This window comes from Podarcis muralis, chromosome 11 (genome assembly GCF_964188315.1).
Source record: "Podarcis muralis chromosome 11, rPodMur119.hap1.1, whole genome shotgun sequence".
In the NCBI taxonomy this organism is placed as follows: domain Eukaryota; kingdom Metazoa; phylum Chordata; class Lepidosauria; order Squamata; family Lacertidae; genus Podarcis; species Podarcis muralis.
The window spans coordinates 11,364,947-11,391,087 of NC_135665.1; the positions used below are offsets into that span (position 1 = coordinate 11,364,947).

The window sequence follows — 26,141 nt, forward strand, 5'->3', positions numbered from 1 at the left end:
AGCATTACGTTTGTAATCTGATCAGCTGGATAACCAGCAGGACTAAGTCATGGCGGCACCTGATGATCTATAATAAATCACATTAAGCAGCCCAAGGGCAGTTCTTACCAATGTACTTATGGTGCTAAGCCCTTTGGCCTAATTAGAAGACACACAACAGCTACAGGGATGCAACATTTTATTTATTTCATCAGCTTGGTATATTAAGAGCAAGCCGAGTTATGGGATAAATCTTCAACACAGATTCCAAGGTCACAAGCAAGATGAATATAGAAATGGCAGAAAATTTCATTTAATGAGATTGGAGTTTGAAGGGACAAGAGGTCATGTTGTTCAGCAATGGAATTGTACATTCTATTCATTTAAAGAATTTGGTTTTATAGCTTTGTTTGGATTGCCATGTTCCAAAATTCTGATTTGTATTCCAAGCAAACAAAGGAAAATCACCTAAACCAGTGTTTCCCAAACTTGGATCTCCAGCTGTTTTCAGACTACAATTCTCATCATTCCTGATCACAGGTCTTGCTAGCTAGGGATGACGGGAGTTGGTGGTGAAAGAATGGTGAGATGGTTTACTTGGAAATTGCATACCTATCCTGAAAAGTGTAGATCTGAAGAACTGTTAAATAAAGAGCTGGATTATTTAAAGAACCAAAACTAAAGATCATATCCCACCAACCCATGATTTTTTTAAACACAGATCGGGAGACATACATCAACACAGCATTGATTCCTAGATGGAAAACCAGTGCTTTAGCCTTAATATGGTTAACTCCAGCAGACAATATTTGACATAAGCCAGTTTATTAAAATTGTGAGTACAGTGGACCCTCCAGATATGAACTTAATTCGTTCCAGGGGTCAGTTCGCACCCCGAAAATTATGTAAATAGAGGCGTGCTTCTGCACATACACACACGGCAAAACCTGGACGTAAACACTTCCGGGTTTGCCATGGCCGTAACCCGAAGATTCTGTATCCAGAGGGATACGTAAGTAGAGGTCAGACTGTACTTGTAAATACAAAATTCCTGAAAAAGACGCTCTCAAATATACAGCACAAATAAACCAAAGTTTGGCAATATTTTTTGATCTGGAAAATGTTTCTGAAATGTCATTAAAGTTGCGGTAATGCTCCTATTTCCTGTAGCCACGTACGAAGGAAAAGACATTGGGGACTGATTCTAATGACTGACGTAAGAGAAGTTGTTACAAGGGCTGATTTTAAACCTTGTGTGCACAACCTGCGTAAAGGATGCGTAAGGCCCTTCCAAGCCGACAACACTGATTTCTGCTGCCTGGGGAGACCCTACGCCCTCATTTTTTGCCACCAAACAATGCTGCCTGTGATGGGAGGAAGGACCGCAGTTTCCCACCCTCAACACAAACCTTTTTGACGCCCTGACCTCTCTTGCCATTTGACTCCCTGGGCTCGTGCACAAAAGAAGTTAAAGCAAATGCGATTTGGTGAATGCAACCTGCAGGAATGGGTAACAGCATCCTCCGACTTACCCGTAGCTTGGCAGAAGAGGAAGAAGGTGGTCTGGGCACCCACGTGCCGGATCTGGTCACTTAGGAACGGTGGCATCAAGGTGACTGTGGCCAAATCTGCGCTAGACCAAACATCGGGCTGGGGACTGATGGATGGAGGACGTGAGTCACTTTCCATACAGGACAAAGAGGAGGAACCAGTAGGAGGGAAAGTTATGGGAGATGAAGCTGTGGCAGAGGAGGACAGAAAAGGAAAAAGAAGAAGAAAAGGGCACTAAGGAAAAAAGTTCTAAGAACATGCCAAAGAAATAGTTTGCAAAGGAGGGGGGAAATGAGCAGTGAACATTTAATCAAAAGAAAGTTCCTTCTTATTTCTGTTTTGAAATACAGGAAATCACACCTGTTCAAATCTTACAGCGAGAAAACCCTCTAAAGCTTCTGGGTTTTTTTTAAGACAAGTTATTATTGCTCAAGGACAAGGATGAAATACAATGAACTTCAATATTTATTTCCTTATTTTTTTCATATATACAGAATCAAAAATAGAAAAATAAAAGCAAAAATGAACCATACAAAATCTAGAACAGTTTACACTAAGACCATCTAAGGTGTGTGCTGGGGAAATATTTCAACAGGAACAAAGAAAAGGACTTTGGGACATGTTGCCTACTCAGTCGTCTCTATTTCTAACCATATTTACATGAGACACAAAAGACAGCGAGAGACAAGGATTTTTAAAAACTGTACAGCACAAAGGAGTTTTACAGACAAATAGTGCCGTTGTTGAGTCCCAGGAGAGATAAAGTGGTCGACCCTTTGGGCAGTTTTCTGCTCTTCTCTGGTTTCTTTTCTCCAGTTGCCTTTTTGGAAAACATTGGTGGAAGTTGTGAAGAAACAGTGAAAATATTTGGCAAAGTTGATTATGGGGGTGAGAGAGGCTGGAGCCCTATTGCTTCCCAAACTGTGGGGGAAAGTTACAAAATGCATGACATCCTCAACAGTCTCTTTTGAGAGGTCCATTGCATGTTTGCCAAGGTCCGCATTGTATCTCTGAAACAGAAGCCTCTCACACTGCTGCGGTTCAGTGACTACTGTTTGTCCACAATAATCCACTTTTTAAAACCTTAAAACAATTCCATAAAATCAGTTAATGTGGCAGTGTCCAACTACATCTTTTTAACATCTTTTTTCTAAAGCTAAACTCCCCACAACCCAAAAATGAACATTAAGCTCTCAAAATGATTACCATATCAACGCCTCTTAAAAAAAAAGGGGGGGGGGGAGAGAGACAATTAACCGAAGCTTATCCCTGAGAACCTTATGCAACTCTAGAATACATCATATTCTAAAAAGGTACACAAACAGTTTTGGAAAGATCCAACATTTCTTTCACCAGCTAAAACTACCAGACAAATGCATTAAAATCACTAGATGCAAAGAAATGTCCCAATCTGGACAAAAAGGCTATTATTTACCAATCTGATAAACTAAACATCATTTCCAATTTGGAATTAAACTGAAATTAGATTTTTAATGGCAGTTAAATACGTGCAGGCAGGAGCTACTGAAATCCTTTTTGGTATGACTCTGCAACAAGAGTTAATTTTACCTTCTATGAAAAAGAGGGATTAATCAAAATAGTCAGTATGCGCAAGTGTTAAATTATCCTTGGCTGGGGAGCAGGGGGAGGGCAGCTTAGAAGCTCACCGTGTGAAACCGTAACTGGCCATTTAAAATAAAGAAGAAACACATAAGAAATAAGTGTGTAACAGAACCGTTTTCAGAAAATGCGAGATCTCTCTCTGCTCTATCCAGGTGTGAAATGACACTTTTTTTAAGTGTCACTTAAAAAAAGCTGAGAACACGTAGCCCTTTCTGGCCCAGTTATCACATCTAAAATGTTTTATGTTCGAAAACAAATGGTTCAGAATGACAGTACTTTCATTAGGGGAGGTGGGGTTTTTCTCCTTTAATCCCCCTCAGCATCCGAGTCAGCAAATTTCAGTTCGCACTTGACATCAAAAGGTTTGTCCTTGACTTCCTTGTAAGACTGCGAATGGTCCTCATCGTGTTGAACATGGCCGTTTCCATAGTCTGCTTCAGTCTCGTATCCCGTGTCATGTGCCGGTTTTGGGTGCTCCCCGCTTTGGGTCAGGAGACTGCCTGGCTCCACCAGGGTCTCCTTCACGCTTTGCTCACAGTCAGAGAAATCGGCCTTGGGCTTCTTCTTCCCAAGCAACATAGCAGAACGAAACTTCAGGCACTGGTCCGGCAGAAACCCTTTGTAACAGTTGTAGGCAAACAGGCACAGGAAGAGCACGAAAAAGAAGAGGAAGAGGAACATCAAGAGGGAGTTATCGTTGGACCTCAGAAACATGGTCTTTGCAGAGACCTCGGGGGGCGAGTTCAAGAGCTCGACGTCAGGTGCGGTGCTCATGAGGGTGGGGACAATGGGATTCGTCACTATCCTGGACGTTGTGACTGGTACCACCGGGGAGGTGGACATGTGAGCGGCCGAGTCTTGGATTGCGACAGTTGGCATTTTGGCTGCTTCCGCGTTGCGTTCTGTCGGTGTGGTTGGCTGGGTGGGGCTCAGCGTGGTGTGCTGGACTTTCCTCAGTTCCAAAACATGCTTCGCCAACACTTGCGAGAACTTCTGGTTCTTCACTTTTTCTTCCGACAGGCACTGATAGACGCCGCTGTCGCCCTCGGACAAATTGAAGATCAGCAGCGCCTTCTCCAGCAGCCGGTACTTCGGACTTTCCACCTTGAGCACATCGTCCTTGAATTTCCAAACCACCTGGGCCAGGTTGGACTTCTGAGAGCATTTTAGCTCTGCAGTGCTGCCATGCTTGAAAGTGTGCTGCAGATAATGCTCTCTTACTTTATCTGGAACAGCAAAATAAATGTAAACGAGAACAGAAATGAGTTTTCTTTTCGGTGTGGGGAGCAGGCCAATTCAGCCATGCAGGCATATACTGGGGAAAAACTACCAGCTCACAACACGTGTCACGCTAGCCTGAAACAACAACACAGGGTACAGCTTACAATGGATATGTATTTGTCTAGGATAAAGTGGTGGCATTCCTAAGTATCTCTGGAACTGCTTGCTAAACTGCTGCATTCCAAAGATGGAGAAATCTGTGCGATTAGCGTATGATTTGTGTACGGGGATGAGGGGAGTAACACATGAATGCTGCTCTAAGCCTTAAGTGTTAAATGATGATGTTCAGTCATCACAGGAACAAAGACTGCGTACATAGGCTCATCCCAAGAAAATGAGCACACATGAAATTGCCAGGGGGAAAAACCCAAACCCAGAAAGTGCAAAACCTCAAAAAATGAATGATCCGAAGAGTCATAAACATTGCTGAAATATTTAAGTGCAACTACCTTTTATCTGAAATACTGCTTTGCGCTTAAATTCTTTTGCAAGAAAACACAACCGCCTGGTTCACACAACACAGTAAGCCAAACTATGGCTTTCTGAGACCATAGTATCTTCCGAGTCTGGCAGGGTTCCATGTGTGCAATAGAGATTGCCAAACAGAGCTTTCAGTAACTCACACATGGTGGACAAAGCCAGAAAGTATTTGACCATAAGAAGCTGTGAGTCTATGAAGCTTTGGATCATGTGCCCAATACAAAGAAAATACTTGTGAGTTCTACTATACCAGGCCTTTTTGGTGGTGGCTCCCCACATATGGAATGTTCTCCCCAGGGAAGCATGCCTAGCACTATCACTGGCTACTTTTAGGCACCAGGCAAAAAACCTTTACAGGCTTTTGGTCTTTAGATAGTGTGGGTCTCTTTTAGTAGACGTCAATGCCTTTTTATGTATATCACTCCTTTTAGCTTTTTTTTTGGTTTAACTCTGTACTGGTTTCAATTTTCGTATTCTAGGTTGCTTTTCAGCTTTCTCTTTGGTTAAAAAAACTGACTAACAGCCCAATAAATAAATAAATAAAACAGAATCTCTATTCAACGTATTCACACCATATTTTTTTCATTAATATGGAAGCAATAGCAACAGCAACTCTTTGCAGAAAATGTGCTGTTATGGCAAGAAATACCGCGTTGTTGCAGCCAAACTGCTGACTGAGGTTGGTTACAGGGAACACAGTTACTCCCTCGTTTAAAACAACTTCACCGGATACTGGTCCATTTCCAGGCACAATTCAAATTGCTGGTTATGTGTGAACCTGCCTGGGTGCTAAGACCCTTGGGTGAGTGCCTTCTCTTGCTCCCATCAACATCACACCTAGTGGTAACACAAGAGATAGCCTTTTCTGTGTCTCAAGAGAAGCTGGACTGTCTCTTTTCTGCCAGTTTTCTTTCTCTCCTATTCAGACAGGCCTTTGGAAAGCAAAGAGCAAGTGATACTGATCAGCGGCGTGCTGTCAGCACAAACTGTTTTAACTGCTGATTCTAACTGTGCCCTGATGTGCTTAAATTAATGTTTCTATTCTATAATGTTTTTAAATGTAAGCCACCTTGAATCCCAACTTGGGAGAAAGGTGGGATATCAATATGTTGATGGTGATGATACTCAATGGCTTGAGGCATCATCTCTGGGCATGCAAAACTTGTCCTTTTGGAAGGCACACCCAAAAGTATTTTCAGCCAGAAACATTACATTAGACATTAATATGGTGGTACCTTGGTTTTCGAACATAATCCGTTCCAGAAGACCATTCGAGTTCTGAAACGTTCAAAAACCGAAAACTCAATACAGAAAATTCAATACGGAAGCAGTGTGGCATGTTTGACTTCCGAGGCATGTTCGAAAACTGAAGCATTTACTTCCGGGTTTACGGCGTTCGAAAATCGAAATGTCCGTCAACCGAGACGTTCGAAAACCAAGGTACTACTGTATTGATTTCATAAACCCCATGACAATTCAAGGGTATAAAAGGCAATTTCCTCAAGTAATTACAATAACAGCTCACAGAGGGGTCACCAAGATGTGCCCTCAGAGGCCTTCTCTGAGTTCTGGCCCCCTGCCCCTCCGTCCCTCTCCTGAGAGAAGCCTCCTTCAGCCAACAGAAGACTTTTTTGAAGCCTAATTGTGGCATGGAGGAAAGGTTACATCTGGGGAACAGTTGTGGCACATGTGAGGGGGCCACAGACTGCGAATTGGCCCTATTTTTGGGGTGGAGGGGGGAAAGTAAAGTAAAAACAAGCCAAAAATAAAAAGGTGTGGGTTTTTTTATTGTAACAAAAAGCTACACATTAAATAAAAGTGTTAAGATATCGCACCAAGCAATTCTGTGGAGGAGCTCAGCCCAAATGTTTATTATACTTTATTATTTCCCCACCTCCTTTGGAAAGAAAGAAACGCTTACCAGCAGTACAAGAAGAAGCATCGCCACTAATATTCTGAATCCAGTCCCTACAAAAGTAAAGAGACAGTCAGAGAGTCAATACATTTACCATCGTCTACCCACCCTACCCTCTGGGTGCAAATCTCTTCCCACCTGCAAATCTGTTATCTGCCTCCCTCCAAATGCCTGGAAAGGCGGCACGGGCAGGATTTGATAATATCCAAACAAGTGACGCAGGAGAGAGGGAGAGGAAGGAGCGCAGAAGCCGTCGGATCACCTTTTTGCTGAAGGGCAGCATTCCACAAAGTGACAAACAGACCCTTTATTTAAACAAACAAGTTGTGTGTGTTTGCAACAGTTTGGAACACAGTTTGGGAAAGCCGCTGCTCAGGAACCCTTTTGGAAAAACACTTCTCAGACATGGCAGTGATTTTGAGTCTGCTGACTCCAAATCTGTGCCGAAGCCAGGTAGCTTTCTTTACACACCTTTAAATGGGCAAAATCATGTAAAATATCTGCAATCTTCTAATACCTTTCTCCTATAGTGTGTGTGCTTGGGATATCTGGTATTAATTGTGCCCATGGAGGCGAAAGAAAGATCTAGAAAAAGAACAGCCCACAATTTTTTTCAGGCTAACAGCTGCTGTGCATTTGGCAGTGAAATGTTTCATAGGGGAAGTTAGAACCACACGTGTTATGTCTTGACATCCCGATATCACGTGTGTGAGTATCGTGCTTCCCTTTACGAAGCCACACAGAAGCTTTCTAGACTTTGGGAAGGAGGCGCCAGACTTTAATACTTCAATACTCCAAATTTACCAGGGACATTCAGGGAACTAGCCTAGTCCCCTAGTACAGTGGTACCTTGGGTTAAGTACTTAATTCATTCCGGAGGTCCGTACTTAACCTGCAACTGTTCTTAACCTGAAGCACCACTTTAGCTAATGGGGCCTCCTACTGCTGCTGCGCCGCCGGAGCACAATTTCTGTTCTCATCCTGAAGCAAAGTTCTTAACCTGAAGCACTATTTCTGGGTAAGCGGAGTCTGTAACCTGAAGCGTATGTAACCTGAAGCGTATGTAACCTGAGGTACCGCTGTAGTAGTAGTAGTAGTAGTAGTAGTAGTAGTAATTTATTTATTCCCTGCCCACCTGGCTGGGTTTCCCCAGCCACTCTGGGCAGCTCCCAACAGAATACTAAAAACACGATAAAACATCAAACTTTAAAAACTTCCCTAAACAGGGCTGCCTTCAGAGGTCTTCTAAAAGTCAGAAAGTTGTTTATTTCCCTGACATCAGATGGGAGGGTGTTCCACAGGGAGGGCATCACCACCGAGAAGGCCCTCTGCCTGGTTCCCTGAAACCTCACTTCTCGCAATGAGGGAACCGCCAGAAGGCCCTCAGAGCTGGACCTCAGTGTCTGGGCTGGACGAAGGGGGTGGAGATGCTCCTTTAGGTCTACTGGGCCGAGGCCGTTTAGGGCTTTAAAGGTCAGCACCAACACTTTGAATTGTGCTCGGAAACGTACTGGGAGCCAATGAAGGTCTTTCAGGACCAGTGTTACATGGTCTCGGCAACCACTTCCAGTCCACTGACCGCACACCACTGGGTAGGGAGGGATAACGTGGTGCTGCTGACAGCCTGCCTGCTGCAATGGGAAACTGACCCGTCCCACCTAATTGGTAAGCCAGAGAGAAGGAGTGGTGGAAAGTAGGCGATGATTTGACTTGCTAATACTGTGTACTGCAGCTGTCAGCCTAGGGTGCTATTAGTAGGCAACTCCTGTAGTGGCCTGGTATTCGTGCCCAGCTTCCTGAGGATGCTTAAGGAGATTATCTCAAGGGGATTTGTAGGGAGCCCTGGAATAACATTATGAACAGCAGAAATGGGCCCTGAGATCATCAGTTGGGGTGCTTCCCCAAATTCCTTCTCAGAGATACTTTTGTTCTGTTTGAGACGTCCGGGTAGAGGGCAGTATATACCGTATTTTTTGCTCCACAAGACACACTTTTTTCCTCCTAAAAGGTATGGGGAAATGTCTGTGTGTCTTATGAAGCGAATGCTGCACGGAGGAGGGCTTGCTTTAAAGCAGCAAAGCGGGACAGGAGCCGCTTACACGAGTGTAACGCAAGCACAGTGGGAGCCGTGTAATCCCTCTGCCCCCACGCTCGGCCGCCCCACTGGGATGGGTGCGCGCACGTGTATACCACCCCCTTAGGATGACGCTCGCGTTGGCGACGTCCCACAGGTGACGTGCCGCCACACAAGACCCTCCCTCCGCCACTGGTCTTGCCAGGACAGTAGTGCCTTCCTTTGCAGAAATGTGAAATTTGAAGGGCGGCTGTGGTTTGGTCCTTGTGTTGTGTACAAAGGTGTGAATTAAGTAGGTGTGAATTTAAATGGGAATTGAATCAGATTTCTCCCCCATATGAAAGCCCCCAGAATTCTGCAATGAACAAAAAGGAAGAAAGTCCCACTTCTTTTGGCTTTATTAAAATAATTGTGTAGGGCCAAACCATACAGTCCATAGAACTAAGGGACTCATTGTGGGAAGCTCATATATTTCCATTGTCTGCCCCCCTTACTAGGGGATAAAGTCTCTCTTTGATAGTGATGATGGCTCTTAATGCCACTTTTGACTGCTGTTCACTTTACATGGTTGAAATATTATTCTGATATACCAGTAGTTTAGTCAATAGTTTAGTACAACATTTGATTCAGAATATTTTTTTTCTTGTTTTCCTCCTCTAAAAATTAGGTGAATTATGGAGCGAAAAATGCGGTAAATTCAATAAAAATTAATAATTAATAAAATACAGGCAGTGGTGGTGAGGAAGAACAGGCCTTCCAGCAGTGGGCTGTGCTCCTCAGAGAGGCTACCTGGTGCCTACTTCAATGTCCTTTGGGTGCCAAATACCTTTTTCGTTTCCCCAGGCTTTGAAAAAGTGAAGCCATTGCTCTTAACAGCTATGGGCGTCCCTTTTAAAACCCGGCTGCAGACTGGAGCAAAATGGCCGCCATGCTGGTCCACGCTCCCAGTAAACCCACACTCAGCTGCCAGGCTAGAGAGTAGGGTGCCGCTGTGGACAATGTGGCCGGCCAACAAGTCTGCATTCCCACCATTTTCATCATCAGCCTCTTCCCACCGTTTCCCCTGGGGCCAGACAAAATGGGCGCTCCCATCCGGGAGAAGCTGTCATTATCTTTGTTTTGGCTTTACGTATGCCACCCGGAGTGTTTTTACCAAGTACAGCTTAAAAACCATGAAATAAATATATAAAAGCAATACGAAGATGCGGTAAACAATGATTACGAAGATAGTTATCTGTTGCAATACCGGTATGCTCTGCAATGACAAAATATCTGTAACTATAGAGCTTCTGGTTGTTGTTGTTTTTTGAAAACAGTAAGGCAGGTTCGCTGGAAGATGAACAGCTGGATATGCATCTAGCCAGGGGTGTTCTGACTTGGGCAATTTGTTCTTTCAGAGCCTATGTTTGTGAACTTCTTTTCTGACACTTATAGTCCACCAGTCTTCCAGGCCTGCTACATTTCTTACATTTATATTCTAGGCCTGCTTAGCTCCAGCAAAGAGCCCTTCATGGGACCATGTGTTTTTCATACGTAAAGTAAAAAAATGTGTAGATTCTGTTGGTATACATTAATTATTATGTTGATTTTGAAAGACAATTGAAAGTTGCAGCGTGTGGGCTGTGCATTCTCTGTGCTGCTTTTTAAGTAAATGCCTATGCCCCCAAAAGCCTGAACTCTGCACGAATCTATTTTGCATTATTTACTTTGCCCCTCTTGGTTATGCTAAGTGGCAAAGAACTCTGCACTCCATGGTTCAGCAGGAACTTTAAGAAATCACTTCTCTTTCTCCCTACAGATTTTTGAGATTTCACCAAAGATTGCCCACACACTAGAAATGTCATGTGGTACCTGTTTAGAACAAGAAAGATGACTTGTGAAAATCCTATGCTTGTTTACTTCAGTGCGAATTCAACTGAGTTCAAAGGATCTCAAGTAAACATGAACAGGATTGCAAGAGGAACAAGGAAAGCTACAGAGCATTCTTCTCAGGGTGCTGCATTTTGTACCAATTTCTGCCTACAGTGTGCTCTTGCAATTATAGAATACACAGAGAGCGAGAGAGAGAGGGAGAGTTTTGCATTCCTTAGTTGACCCACATAAATATATACATTTCCTCTACTTTGCAATACATCGGTGATACAGTGGTACCTCTGGTTGCGAACGGGATCCATTCCAGAGGCCCGTTTGCAACATGAAAAGAACGCAAACCACAGCACCGCGTCTGCACACGCGCAGGTTGCAATTCGCCACGTCTGCACATGATGTCATTTTGTGCGTTTGTGCATGTGGCAAAACCCAGAAGTAACCCTTTCTGGTACTTCCAGGTCGCTGCGGGACGTAACCCAAAAGAATGTAACATGAAGCGGACATAACATGAGGTATGACTGTAATTAGCAAACATCTAAGTGCTTTTACCTTTCGATCTCCCTCTCTTTGAAGATATCGACACAGAGTGAGGCATGGGGATTCCAAGCACAGTACGGATCTCTTGCCAGGACGCAGTCCACACAGCTAGTGTATTTGTCACAAAATGCAACAGGAGACTGGACTACTCCAGCGTTGGACCCGGCATAGAGATATTGCTTGCCCTGCAGAAAGAACATGGGGGGGAAAGTTACAACTTACTTTAGCATCTCGCAGGAACAGTGCCTTTGGGACAGTCCAGGACAGGCTACAAAACCCCCAGCAGAAATGACTGAATTCAACAGCTGCTTTCCCTCCACTCGACCCCAATGGCACGGTTGGGTATTCTTGCTGTTCTGGTATCTCTCTCTCGCCCCCAGCCCAAATTCTTACTCAGTCCTACCTTTTTCGAAGAAAGTAGCAGAGTCTGAATGGGCTCAAAGTTTGGGAAGAGCTGCGTTTCTTCAATGATATGCATTCCGTTTTCGTAGCCAATGGCTTTGTGAAGGGCTCCTCGGTCTGAAACAAAAGGGCCACACTTTGGTATATGTAAAAATCAAAATACAACACCAACACACACATAGTCTGATGTTTTCACCCTAAGGCCCCTGCTTCCTTCCCCTCGTGCCTTTCATTGTGTGTTTCACTACACAGCTACCCAACCTTGAGCATTTTCATTCTCTATCCAACTTTCATTTCATCCTTTAATTCCATTTCTTCTCCTAAACTGCAGTCGTTTCACCCCTTCTGAGCAGTCTGCTACCAGGACATGTGCTTGATTCTTATACTTTGGCTGTAAACTCCCCCCCCCTTTTTTTGGTTAACCACCAACCTTTTTTAGACCAACCTTGGAATCCCACAACGTTTAAGGTACAAGCTCCCTCAGCCCCAGAGAGCATGGCAAACAGCAAACCTAGGAGCTGTGGTCCATAAATATATGGGGACCCAAGGCTTTGGAACATTATGGACTACTCAAAGTGTAGACAAGCTAAGAGTGATGCATAAATGCTCGCCTGAGAGATGTCATACTTGGGTGAGGAAATTATTCTTCAACTTGTTCTTAAATCAACATAATGTTAAATGATTTAATTACAATGCTGGTCTGATAGAGTCATTTATTTATTTTTAAAAGTACAATCCACCTTTCCTTGAAAAGAAAAATTAAGCCAACTAACAACTGGCAATTAAACAATTGCTTTAAAAAAAAAGGGGGGGGTGTCACAGAAACAATTACTACACAATTAAACAAAACCACATGCAAACAAAACTAAGGTAGCAACACTAAGCAGCCATTACCAAAATCTTTACCACATAAAAAGTGAGCAATTCTGAGGGAATTTCACAACAGTGGTGCCATGACTGAAAAGGCCTTTTCTCTTGTATCCAAGCTGCTGAAGCTCAGAGATCTGGGTGTAGAGGAAGGTTTATATGGGAAGAGGCAGTCATAAACGTATCGAAGTCCTGGGCCATTTCGGAGCCTCAAAGGTTTAAAATGCAGGACTCTGATTTGCAAATACCGTATTTTTCGCCCCATAGGACGCACCGGCCCATAGGACGCACCTAGTTTTTTTGGGGGGAAATAAAGGGGGGGGAATTATTTTCCCCCCAGGTGCGGGGCTGGGGCGGGGGAAGCGCCCCACGGCTAGCGGAGCGCTGTGCGAAGCCCCAAGCTTGGGGCGTGCTGAGCTCAGCGCGCCCCAAGCTTCTGGGTGCCGGCAAGCTCTCCGCTAGCCGTGGGAGAGCTGGGTCTCCCACGGCTAGCGGATAGCTTCCTGAAGCCTGTAGAGCGAGAGGGGTTGGTGCGCACCGACCCCCCTCACTCTCCAGGCTTCAGCGAAAGCCTGCATTCACCCCATAGGACGCACACACATTTCCCCTTCATTTTTGGAGGGGGAAAAGTGCGTCCTATAGAGCGAAAAATACGGTATATGTGTTAGCAAACTAGTTGGCTGGTGTTAAGCCCCTATCTCACAGGCAATTTTTGCCAGTCTTAGAATCCAGGATGCTCTGAATTGCAACAAATATGTAGCTCACAAGACTGGCTCAATGAGCTGAAAAGCCACCTTATCATAGTGCGATGTCGTCCAGTTCTCAGAGTGCGGAAAACTCACCTGTGCTGATGAACATGACATCATACAAAGTGCCATTCAGGGCCTGGACTCGGTCTACCACAATCTGTGTATACTTCACATCTCTCTTCACCAGTCGGGGCCGGTCTCCAATTGGGGTCACAGAGTCATCCATCAGAGGATGGTCTTTGACAAACTGCAGGGTTTTGTCGGGTAAGTTGAGCGTAGTCGTGATATTGTCTGCTCTGGCCTCCTTGTTTATACACTGTCCCAAGAAGAATGTATGTCACATGATTAATGAGGGCTTTAAAAAGGAAGAGCAACAGATTACTAATAAGCAAGACAGGGAAGCAGTTCTAAAACAGTTAAAGCATCATTTAAAATAAAAACATTACAGCTGCTACCTTTTAAAATATGTATTTATTCACCGTGGGATAAGCCAGATTCATATCTTTCTTTTAAGCAGAGGTGTGCTCATTCCATTGACAATCAAGAAATAAGCAAAGCGCCTGCGAAGTTTGTGCAGTCTCCTTCCATGGAGGCCTCTGGCATTTGTCTCAAACATTATCTGATTGTATGAAGCAACAGCCATGTATGGCAAAAACATAACAAGGAGGTTCCCAGAAGTGGATAAAATTGTCTTAAACCGTGCAAGTACTCTTTTGTGCAAGCTTTCACTTTATCTTGAAGTGGAAGAACATCTCTGTTCTCAGTGGCTAAAATATATCTTGATGATGGAATGCAAATATCTTTATAGGTAAATTACATGTATTTTGGTCTTCTTGCATAGTGCAGTTGTTTTGTGTACAGTAGCACCTTGGTACTCAAACAGCTTGGCTCCCGAACAAATTGGCTCCTGAACAGCACAAGCCTGGAAGTGAGTGTTCCGGTTTGCGAACCTTTTTCAGAAGCCAAACGTCCAGTGTGGGTTCTGATTGAGTGCAGAAAGCTCCTGCAGCCAATCGGAAGCCGCGCCTTGGTTTACGAACAGTTTCAGGAGTCGAACGGACTCCCGGAACGGATTAAGTTCAAGAACCAAGGTACCACTGTAGACTGCATTCAGATTTTACTATTCAGCACATTTTCTTACCGGATTCTGAATTGCGTAAGTAGCTTGCAGCCGAATGTTAAGTGTGAAGACCTCCTCACATGGTTCAGGTCACTCCTAACCATGCCTGGGACTCCCACCCCAAGGAACAATTTGCCTTGCGTGAATAGGATTGGTTCAAAACATATGGGCTATCATTTACACTGATAGCTTTGTGGGACTCATGCCATGCAAGCTGAGGTCCTGGAAGCATCCACACCGCACAGGAACATGTGAATGAGGCCGCTGGCAAGCACCCCAACACCTGCTGCTAGGGGACAGAGGAAGCTGCAAATCTAAAATAGCAACCGACTAAACTAGCCAACCCATATTCTCTATGGGTGTGTTTGCAAGGAGCTTCCTGTGGCAAACTGTAAAAGAGGAGTATGTCATGGGAGAAACCATTACCGGCATTGGGTTGTGTAGGCATCACACACCTGCTGTGCTGGTCCTCTCCATCTGCCAGGAAGGGATTAGCACAACTTAGGGGGCCCAGAGGCCCTGAATGAGTGCATGTGGCACATGAACATTTGCTTATTATGAACAGGATCGTAACCAGCCCTCAGTTTATTCAGACTTACCGCTCCAGGCCGGGGTTTAGGAATCTCTCCGTTGTATCGCAACCATTTTGTGTGGGACTGCTCAACAGTCGCGATTTGCATGTACTTCCCTTTGGCAAAAACATCCTCCACTGTCGAGATGTTGTAGGCACAAACAGCTGATAGCCCAACGTTGTTCCTTAAAACACACCCCAAGGAAACCAAAATCAGCAACTTGTTTCACACTTCCTCAGAAACAAACACTTCCAAGTGTTCTTCAAGCGTTACTTACAATTGTGGGGAGAAAACCCCGTAGATCACTGGCTCCTTCGAACTTGGAGTCTTCAGGATGAAGACATCATTGACAACGTTGAAAAATAAATTTTTCTCTGGTACAGAGCAAAGCAACCTGGCCTTGAGATAGGATGTCCATTTTTTCTGTAAAGTTCTGTGTCCACCTTGATCCCCCTTTAAAAGAAAAATGCATTCAAAAGTAAGCAGATGCCTTTTCCAGAGTATACAGAATTCTGCTACATTAAACTGAATAATTGCAACCAATATTTCAAGTATAGCGTGTATGGACAAATTCGCCAAACAAGGTGGATTGAGATTAGCATTAAGAGGTTACTATTAGCACATATAAAAAGGGACGCGGGTGGCGCTGTGGGTAAAAGCCTCAGCGCCTAGGGCTTGCTGATCGAAAGGTCGGCGGTTCGAATCCCCGTGGCGGGGTGTGCTCTACTTGCACCCGGGGGTGCTTTCGAACTGCTAGGTTGGCAGGCGCTGGGACCGAGCAACGGGAGCGCACCCCGCCACGGGGATTTGAACCGCCGACCTTTCGATCAGCAAGCCCTGTCTTCCACAGGTGAGGCAGAACATAGCCTTATCCTCCATGGATCTGTCTAGCCCTCTTTTGAAAACATCCAAGTAGGTGGCCATCACCACCTCTTGTAGGACCAAATCCCACCCTTTAACCATGCACTGTGTGGAGAAGTCTCCACTCCTGGACATAAACTGCACACACTTAGGGCCTCAATATTCATGTGTCAGCTGATTCAGCTGCAAATCAGCAGAGAGACTCCGAGAAGAACAGTAAAGTTGATTCTTTTTTCCCAAGGAAACATAATACAAACAGAGAAACCTACGGTGAGACTGTCCCCAGGTAAAGCAGTTGCCAGAACTGATGATCTGGGCCTCCCACTTCCCCCTAAGTCTGTTCCCCATCCAGCTCTTTTCCTGGCAGTCTTAAACTTTGTAAGGGGACGGGACTTCTTGCACTCTTTGTTCTGCTACATGCAGAAGTCTCTAAGCCCTTGGAGTCAAGGAGCTGAATACAGTAGGACTGGCAGGCTCCCGTGAATCTGTTCCAGCCTCAACCCCACACCTCTTCCTCCGCTGCCTTGTCCTACGTCTGCAGTGCTTTCTGCCTCTCCTTCCTCCCTCTCACTCAAGCCTGTTGCTTGTTCAGCATCCAACCATTCTGCCCCCCACTCCTGCCTCTGACCTTTCTTCCATGTCCCACCACCACTCCTCTGGCTCTGAGCCTTCCTCCTCTGAGGTTCCCCTAGGGGGTTCTCCAGCTGCAGCTCCCACCATTCCTCATTGTCCGGCCAGTCCCTGACAACATGTTACATTCATGGTCTGGGGACTGCTGCAGAAGCTATCCCTGTGAAGAGAGTGCCACCGTTCTGGTTATAGCTAAAGGTAAAGGGACCCCTGACCGTTAAGTCCAGTCGCAGGCGACTCTGGGGTTGCGGTGCTCATCTCGCTTTATTTTCCGAGGGAGCCGGCGTACAGCTTCCGGGTCATGTGACCAGCATGACTAAGCCGCTCCTGGCGAACCAGAGCAGCGCACAGAAACGCCGTTTACCTTCCCGCCGGAGCGGTACCTATTTATCTACTTGCACTTTGATGTGCTTTCGAACTGCTAGGTTGGCAGGAGCTCACCCCGTCACAGGGATTCGAACCACCGACCTTCTGATCGGCAAGCCCTAGGCTCTGTGGTTTAACCCACAGCGCCACCCGCCTTATGGGAGGAACGCCCAAATCTACCCAATGTCAGCATTACACCTCCCCAAAATAGAGCAAACGCCAGTTTGGAGATCAGCTAATGAGTGGGCTCCCTTCGACCACAGTGGAAAGAGCCATGCTTACCAATCTAAAAATGTAACCTTCATCCAGCAAAGAATGAATTTTAAGTGCGAGCCTCTTATGGGTGAAATATACATTAAGCATTAAAATACCAACTGTGCTCTCCCAACTTTTGCCATGTCTGCACTTTTCGAAGAAAGCAGATGTCTTAATATGAAATGCATTCGAGGTAAGCAAGGATTTTATTTTTCACTGAGGCGGTTTCAAAGTAATGGTAGGCAATTTATTTTCCTATGTAACAAAAAATGCACATATTTTCCTCCTCCAATCTATATATAGCTCTGCATAAATCATTAAGAATGAGAACCCAGTCACTTGACTGCAATAAAGGTAAAGGTAAAGGTACCCCTGCCCGTACGGGCCAGTCTTGCCAGACTCTGGGGTTGTGCGCCCATCTCACTCAAGAGGCCGGGGGCCAGCGCTGTCCGGAGACACTTCCGGGTCACGTGGCCAGCGTGACAAAGCTGCTCTGGCGAGCCAGAGCCGCAAACGGAAACGCCGTTTACCTTCCCACTAGTAAGCGGTCCCTATTTATCTACTTGCACTTAAGAGTGCTTTCGAACTGCTAGGTTGGCAGGCGCTGGGACCGAGCAACGGGAGCGCACCCCGCCGCAGGGATTCGAACCGCCGACCTTTCGATCGGCAAGCCCTAGGAGCTGAGGCTTTTACCAACAGCGCCACCCGCGTCCCTTGACTGCAATAGTGCCGGTTAAAAGCAATGACAGACAGTCAGCAGACGAGAGGACCATCACAACCACACCAAAGCTGATTTACTTCAAACTACTGAGATCTCATAAATCTTGCAGAGTGTATCAGGTTCTGTTGCTTAATTACATCCACTGAGTTTTTAAGCATCTGGTTTTAAAATGCAACCTCACTGCCCCTGGAGATATCTATCTATCTATCTATCTATCTATCTATCTATCTATCTATCTATGGCAGGCAGCATGCTCAGTAAATGTTTCTGGAAATTTTGCAAATGTTTTTAAAAATTTAACCTTGTTTCACATCAAGAGGTTTCCCCCGAAGCCAGGCAGCTACTATTATGTTTAAAAGGCATGAGAACGACAGAATTAGGGCTGGTTGCAATCGTTTTCTTCCAGGCTGTGGCAGCTAGCCACCTGTCACATCACAGTCAAGCAAGAAATTTTCTTGGTGTGAGAAAAATGTTGGCTTTGTCTGGTACCCTTTAGAAATGCGTCTGGCATAGCTCAGGCATCCAGCTTCCCTTGAAATTACGATGGCTAGAATTCAATCGACAGCTTATGAGTGATGCGTGAAGCGAACTAAGCGGGAGAGTATAAAGAGTTCTTAGTCTCTCTTTTTTTAAAACTAAGAAAATTAATTTCCACCATCATCTAATAATGGGAGCAACTCGGTTTCCCTTACTGACACAGAATGAACCATTTTTTGAATGCAGAATGCAATCTTGAATCCTTTTTCTTCTTCTGAAGTCTCGCTAAAGCTATGTCCACATGGAAGCATCCAACATTCGGGGATTGGAGCTACGGTGCTCTGTTGGAAGCACTGTCTAAATCTTGAGGAAGGGAAAGACTCTCCTCCACAGAAAAAGCTCTGGACGCACAAAGGAAACACAGAACCATGCAGACTGCACTGTTCATGCTAGTTGAGGGATATACGCAGTGAACCCAAACCACCAGGGCAAGGGGCGGGGAAGCAATATAAACAACATGACAACATCTTGGGATTGAAAGGGCCACAACTTTGTTCATTGCTTTGGCATAGGCACTGGGGATGTGTCCTGAATCAGCCAACCCAATTGCTGGCAAATTACTTTATCAGGGTTGATTCGGGTTAAGGATCCCTCCCATGACACACATTAAATGTGGTTGATCTCTCCAGGATGCCATTTGAAGAGTTCTATGGCCCATTTGCCCCTGTCAGGGCATTCGAACAGAGTCCTTCTCCCTAGAGGCCTTTACCTAAACTTCTTGATAAGGAAGGGAGTTAGTCTCCTTGCCACCTGTTCTGCTTAGACCAAGGATCCATGCCAATGACTTTATCTGCCAGTAATCTGTGACAATTGCTGTGAAATAGGTAACACCTTCAAATGTGGTCCACTTTGTCCCGAGGCAAATTCCTTCCTGGCGCCAAATATCATCAACAGAGTAAAAAAGGTAAAGGCAGTGCTTTTTTCTAGGGGGACGCTTACCCCTAAACATTTTGTGAATCAAAGTTTGACCTCATTGAGGGGCAGTATTTGAATATGAGTAGGAAAATGAGAGTACCCATTAACATTTTTTTAGAAAAAAAGCACTGGGTAAAAGGTAAAGGACCCCTGGATGGGAAAGTCCAGTCAAAGGTGACTATGGGGTTGCAGCACTCATCACGCTTTTCAGGCCGAGGGAGCCAACATTTGTTCACAGACAGCTTTCTGGGTCATGTGGCTAGCAGGACTAAACTGCTTCTGGCACAACGGGACACTGTGACAGAAGCCAGAGCGCATGGAAAAGCCGTTTACCTTCCCACCGGAGCAGTGCCTATTTATCTACTTGCACTGGTGTGCTTTCAAACTGCTAGGTTGGCAGGAGCTGGGACAGAGCAACAGGAGCTCACTCCAAGGTGGGGATTCAAACTGCCAACCTTCCAATTGGCAAGTCCAAGAGGCTCATTGGTTTAGACCACAGCACCACCCTTGTCCCAGATAAACATGCACACAGTCACCATTGTGAGGCTCAAAGCAATGAAGCTGATGCCTCCCCAGCTGTTGCCATTGGCTGTGGGTTTTTTGTGATGTCACAAAAGCACTTGGCAACTGAGTGGATATAAAGGCAGGCCAAGGGCAAAGCCCTTTTCTGTTTCCAGCAGGACACACCTGGCCATGGATGTGACATTCAGCATTGCCCAGGTTTCTTCCACTTGGAGGAGGCAAAGTGGTGAATGGAAGGAGGCAATCCTCTGGCAGTGGGATGCTAGGGAGCGATAATAAGGCAAGTTTGCTTGCTTGAAGGCTGCTGGTATCCGTGGTTGGAAGCTGGCGGATGTCTCATGATGGACCTAACAGTAGCTTCTGGCACAACAGAGCACCATGACGGAAACCAGAGTGCACAGAAACACCATTTACCTTCCCGCCACAGTGGTACCTATTTATCTACTTGCACTGGCGTGCTTTAGTACTGTTAAGTTTGGCAGAAGCTGGAACAGAGCAATAGGAGCTCACCCTGTTGTGCAGATTCCAACCGCCAACCTTCTGATCGGCAAGCCCAAGAGGCTCAGTGGTTTAGACCACAGCGCCACCCGCGTCCCCTGAGTGACAGAGTAACTCCATAGCAAGGCCATGCACTGCCCGCTTACCTTTGGGCAGGGCCATAACATGTAAGGTGAGCAAGTGGGATGTCCACTGCCAATTGTGCTGCTGGAAGCAGCCTATTAAAATACACAGGACAGACCTGAGTGATAGCTGTGGTTCAGCCAGGTACGCCTCAAAAGTACCGCCCCTTAACTTGGCTGCGACTGGCCAGTTCAAATTTAATTGGTAGAGGATCCCACTGCCAGAGCAGCAAGTCATCTCTCTGTAAGCCTGGACATCTTGAAATATAAACTGCACATCTGGTCTACAGTGATTGGGGGGGGGGGACTGCTAGCACACAAAACAGTGAGAGTGCTGTTTCCTCTCACCCCAAAATTATAAGGAAACAATGGGGAAATGGTTGAGCTCATTCTCACCTTACAAACTCTGGCTATCCTTGGAATCATCAGCTTGCCAAGAAATTCATATTCCACAGAAACCTCAGTGAAAAAGAAATACACTTTGTCGTCATCCTCGTCGGCACTGTTTGGGTCAGCTCTTATCACATCGGCAAAAATGAAATTTGGTTCTAGAGAAGTGAAATACAAAATTGCTTAATTTTAATAATTTTCCCCACCTCTCAATATTTCCTGTTAATTACTCATTGTGGACATTTTATATACACGCACGGTAGCTGCTCCTTGGTCCTAATAGTATATGATAAACTAGGTCTTTACTGTAGCAAATATTACAATTTCTATATTTCACAAACCCTTCAAGAAAATTTGTATTCCAAAAGAGCTATTTTTGAGATCAAGATCCAAACACACTTTTAAAATGAGAAATCTGCTCTACAATTCCTTGAATTTTTGGTGCAAGTATTTAGACAGCCACATAAAGAACAAACACTGCTCTTATGGAATAATCCTTGAAGGAATCCTGTTAAGTTATTACAATTCAGCACTGACTTACAGGAAGGGGTTGTTAGTCCATATTGCATTGTTATTCCCCCCCCCCCAACCCCTTTTAAGAGCATCTCAAAAGTCTCCTGATAATCGAAAATCAAATAAAGGATAAACCAAACCACAACACAGTTTCTTCAAGCTGCTTTAATGGATTTCATGAACTAAACCTAAGCTGTTTACAATTTCTGTTATTTCAAGAGGCGTATAGTCTCCAACCCAGACAGAAGACTGAAACAATTGTGTATTTCTTGTGGAATGGCAGCAGAAAGAGATCTTTCTGGCTTTGGAAACGTACAAAAGGGGTGCTATTTCGGTAAAGAGATTACTAGACAGTACATTTTAGGCACATTCCAACAAATGTTTATTTCCCTCTCCAGATCTTACCGTTAAGCCAAGGAATTGCATATTCTGTCCGTAAAGGATTTTGCAACGAGTTCCTTGAAATAATTGGTTCACTTCCCAGGAAGTTGTAAGACGTTCCAGAGTAAAGATCCCCATCTTTGCAGCAACAAAGGATTACATGGATTAAAAATATATAGTAGTATTTAGCAGTATTTTTTCAAACTGAATGATGCCATACGCTCCTCCTATTACATCTTCCATCCCCTCCCAACCTCTCCCTCCTGCCTGACACCTGCTTGCAGAAGGCCTGCACTATATTGCTATATTCCCAGCTGCCAGGCTCCAACACACCTCTCCTCCCTCTCTACGTTCAATGAGCTAAGTCAAATTACCTGTTGTGTACGGTCTCCACTGTACCATTATTAAGATTTAATTCAAAAATTACTCCACTGGATGGGCATTTAGTGCTGACCCAAATGACATTGGTTCAAATGGCTTTTAACCAAATTTGGTAGTTTAAGAAGCAGAGGACAAGATGGCTGACAAAGATTATGTGTCTGGTCATAATGGGAAGAGGAGCTTTTAACAAAATCCTGGGGTAAATAGGAGTGGCTCAAGAAAAAGGAACTCAAGATATTAGTACTTAAGCATAGGGTCTTCTTTGGATGCCAGTTCTTCCTATAACAAGATACAGAAACAGCAGGAGGTTTGTACTTACCAACCATAACTGATGTATAACTTTGTGCCGGATCAAATGGACACCTTCCTTTGCCATCATCGTTTCTACCCACAAGTTTAAACGATGTCAGGTTCTACAAAACAAATTTAAAAACCTCTTCTTTACTTTCCACATGGAATGCAAACAACCACAACCACAACTCAGCATACAGCCATACCTCGGGTTGAAGTACAGTGGTGCCCCACAAGACGAACGCCTCGCAAGACGGAAAACCCGCTAGACGAAAGGGTTTTCCATTTTGGAGGCACTTCGCAAAACGAATTTCCCTATGGGGTTGCTTCGCAAGACGAAAAAATCTTGCGAGTCCCCGCGGGTTTTTTTCGCTCCCCCCCCTTTTTCCTAAGGCGCTAAGCCGCTTATCAGCTGTTCCGCTGATAAGCCGCTTAACAGCTGATCGCGAAAAGCCGCTAGACCGCTGTAGCGCTAATCCGCTAAGCTGTCAATGGGCTTGCTTCGCAAGACGAAAAAACCGCTAGACGAAGAGAATCGCGGAACGGATTCTTTTCGTCTTGCGAGGCACCACTGTAGCTTAGGGATGAATGTTTTCAGGTTGCTCTCCGCGGCGACCCGGAAGTAAAGTGGCGCGTTACTTCCGGGGTTTCACCGCTTGCAAATGCGCAGAGCCTCAAAATGGCATCACACGCATACGCGGAAGCGGCGAAACGCGACCCGTGCAGACGCGTCTTACGTTTACTTCAGGATGCGATGGGGCTCTGGAACGGATCCCATTCGTATCCAGAGGTACCACTGTATAGCTCTGAACACTTCAAACCAACCCTTTCAGTACGATTAGAGATATAAACTCATGCAACCACTTTCAGCTCTCTCTTTTACATTATAAAGTCAACCTGGTGGAATAACCGCAACTGTTACATGACGTTTCCAGATTTCAGCTTATTACATTCAGGCCCATGACTTAAGCAACAGATGGGTGAAATTCAACCTTTAGATATGCTGAGGCAATTTACGGGCCTGGTTCAGTACACAATGATTTCTACACATCAAAACGAAGCTGAAAATAGTTGTGAGAATCAGCCCTCTGTCCCTTTGTTACGCATAAGAAGTAGGCACTTATAAAAGAAATGTGCAAAATATAATGCTTGTGATCTGGGGGTGGGGGGGGGAGAGACTTAAGTCTTTAAAGCCTGTGGCAGTTCCAATGAGATGAAATTAAGGTTGTGCTTAATTAATGCTGGATTGTACATATTTTTAAACAAAATATTTATTTATCAGCGGCATGATATTGCTATACGAATGAATTAATAAAACCATAAAGCGCAAAGTGCCAAAGATTATGATTTGGTGACATAGGAAAAGTCTCTGTAACACAAAGTACAGTGGTACCTCGCAAGACGAAAAACTCGCAAGACAAAAGGGTTTTTGGTTTTTTGAGCTGCTTCGCAAGACGATTTTCCCTATGGGCTTGCTTCGCAAGACGGAAACGTCTTGCAAGTTTGTTTCCTTTTTCTTAACACCGTTAATACAGTTGCGACTTGACTTCGAGGAGCAACTCATAGCACGCGGTGTGGTAGCCTTTTTTGAGGTTTTTGAAGACTGGTGATTTTTGAAGCTTTTCCAAAACTTTTCCGAAACCGTGCTTCGCAAGACGAAAAAAATCGCAAGACGAAAAAACTCGCGGAACGAATTAATTTCGTCTTGCGAGGCACCACTGTATTTGCCTTTAAAAAAAAATTATAACCTGGTGCTGTTACTTCTCCCATTGCACATACAGGCACATATGCATGGAAGTTGTCCCCTGAAACATATGTGAGGATACCATGGGATTGTGGGGAATGACAAATGAGGACAAACGAGGAATGAAACAAATGAGGACTTCGGTGTGTTATCCTGGTGTGCTAATACATACAGAGGAGCCAGCAGAAGGGAAGGAAAACATGGAGGTAGGAAGACAACACAGTTTAGATAGCCAGACAGACAGACACTAGGAAAAGAAGAGAGAGGTCAAGCAAGCAGCAGAAATAAAATAGATTGCGTCATGAAGAGTGACTGTACTTGGACCATCTTCTCTTGGCTGATTAAGCAGTTTTATGCATGACTCTTTCACCTGCAAATGCCTTTGTGCCTTCTATTGAGGTGTGCACCATTAAAACCAGGAAGTCACTAATCGGCCTAATTGTTTTCTGAAACTGTGTATTTAAATGTCAAAAGCTTCCCCGAGTGGTACATTTGCACAAGATGGGGAGAAATAAAATAAATAAAATAACCATTGTAATTTGTACAAATTGGGAAACTGTGGTTACCAGCTTTGATCTATTAAATCACAGTTATAAGTTAGTTTAATATTGTTCTGAAGGGGGTGCCACAGTGTCCGAATTAAATGGGAAAGTTCCTGGTTTAATCATGAACAGATACATGCGCCGAGATATGGGCCAGTTGAGTTGGATGAAGAATTCTTGAGTGCCAGAAATGTCTCCAGGAAAATGGAAATGAGAAAAAGCCAGTGTATAGGTGGCAGCTGAGAGTAGAATAAGCTTTCTCTTGCCATAAAGTGCCAGTATACTAGCCAAAACAGTAAGGAACTATTCTGATGGAAGATAAGCTTTTTAAAAGAATGAAATTGCATTAATGGAACTGGAAAGTGATTAATATGTAAATAAGGAAGCTGGCTGTGGCAAGGCCAAGAAAGGACAAATTCTGGCAACGTTGCGGAAAAGATGATAGACAGACTTACAGATAAGGGAGACAAGAAAGGTCACAGTCTAACGTCAAAAATCCTGTTCTTGGGAAGAAAGTAAGGTCCGAGTGAAAGGAGAACGATGGGAGAGTCAAGAGACATGGAAGGTAGACAGAGGTGGGTTTTTAAACAGAAGGAGGACTTCATTCTGAAGTATTCAAGACTATGAGGCTATGGCATAGCCAGGAGCTGACAGAGACAAGACAGGCAGAGAAGGGAATCAGAGTATTTAGGGAGAGACACAAAAGGGATGTCAGTCACACAGAAAAGTTGGAAAACTTATGTACATGTCTGTGTCCTTTCATCACCCAGTTCAGGAAAACTGCTTCTGCAGTTGCCCCTAAAAGAAAAAGTGTTCTTCCCGCTTACCAGATGATCACAGATGGGCTGAAATGCGTTAGTTCCACATACATAAAGTGAAGTATCATCCAGCTGTTGCAAGACACGGACGTAGTTAAGGCACTCTGTCTGTAAAAGAGAAAAGGAGGAGGGAAATACTGAGATTTCAGAAAGTGCAATGAGAATAAGAAACCCTGTAAGCGACTTGCATGGCTTCAGACCTATACACACAAACAAAGTCAAGTCTTGGTTTAATTAGAAGAGATATGAACGATACTCACAGCTGTGCATGGATGCAACTGCTTTATTCTTCTCTTGCACAAGTGAGCAAACCGAGGAAATGTCCCATTAACTAGTTTCCTGTTTCGTCTTGAATAGGAAACCGTGGTTGATGTCTTCAGAACAAGCCATTATAGTAAACCATGGTTTTAAGTTTCCTTAACATCCTGGCTTGTTCAGAAGCTGTTAACCATAGTTTCAGAGCTTTGGCAAAACGGAAAACCATGGTTAATGGAACACTTCTTGTGTTTGCTAAAGGGGCTGTATGCAACAGGTTGTTCATATTTTGGCTATGGATGTCTGAGCATGGCCGAAAGTTCACTCAAAACCCTGCTTGTTTTTCTCTAAAGCAGGGGTTTCAAAACTGGTCCACGGAC

General features: G+C 44.7%; 1 protein-coding gene across 11 annotated transcripts in view; it reads right to left on the reverse strand.

Annotated features, from left to right (window-relative positions):
* The window catches only part of SEMA4D (semaphorin 4D), a 134,717-nt gene that overhangs the window by 16,579 nt on the left and 91,997 nt on the right, over positions 1–26,141 (reverse strand). For 7 of the 11 annotated variants that reach the window (XM_028749558.2, XM_028749553.2, XM_028749554.2 and 4 more), the window contains 11 exons: positions 25,516–25,614; positions 22,431–22,524; positions 21,755–21,868; positions 20,843–20,994; positions 15,297–15,472; positions 15,047–15,203; positions 13,421–13,643; positions 11,713–11,828; positions 11,322–11,494; positions 6,836–6,882; positions 3,335–4,379 (listed from right to left, as the gene is read on the reverse strand). In XM_028749558.2, coding sequence (XP_028605391.2) covers positions 3,460–4,379; positions 6,836–6,882; positions 11,322–11,494; positions 11,713–11,828; positions 13,421–13,643; positions 15,047–15,203; positions 15,297–15,472; positions 20,843–20,994; positions 21,755–21,868; positions 22,431–22,524; positions 25,516–25,614 — 2,271 coding nt within the window. In that variant the 3' untranslated portion in view covers positions 3,335–3,459. Of the gene's footprint in view, positions 1–161; positions 620–1,511; positions 1,719–3,334; positions 4,380–6,835; positions 6,883–11,321; positions 11,495–11,712; positions 11,829–13,420; positions 13,644–15,046; positions 15,204–15,296; positions 15,473–20,842; positions 20,995–21,754; positions 21,869–22,430; positions 22,525–25,515; positions 25,615–26,141 lie in introns of those variants that run through there. The other 4 variants (XM_028749559.2, XM_077936052.1, XM_028749561.2 and 1 more) reach the window with 3 other exon arrangements.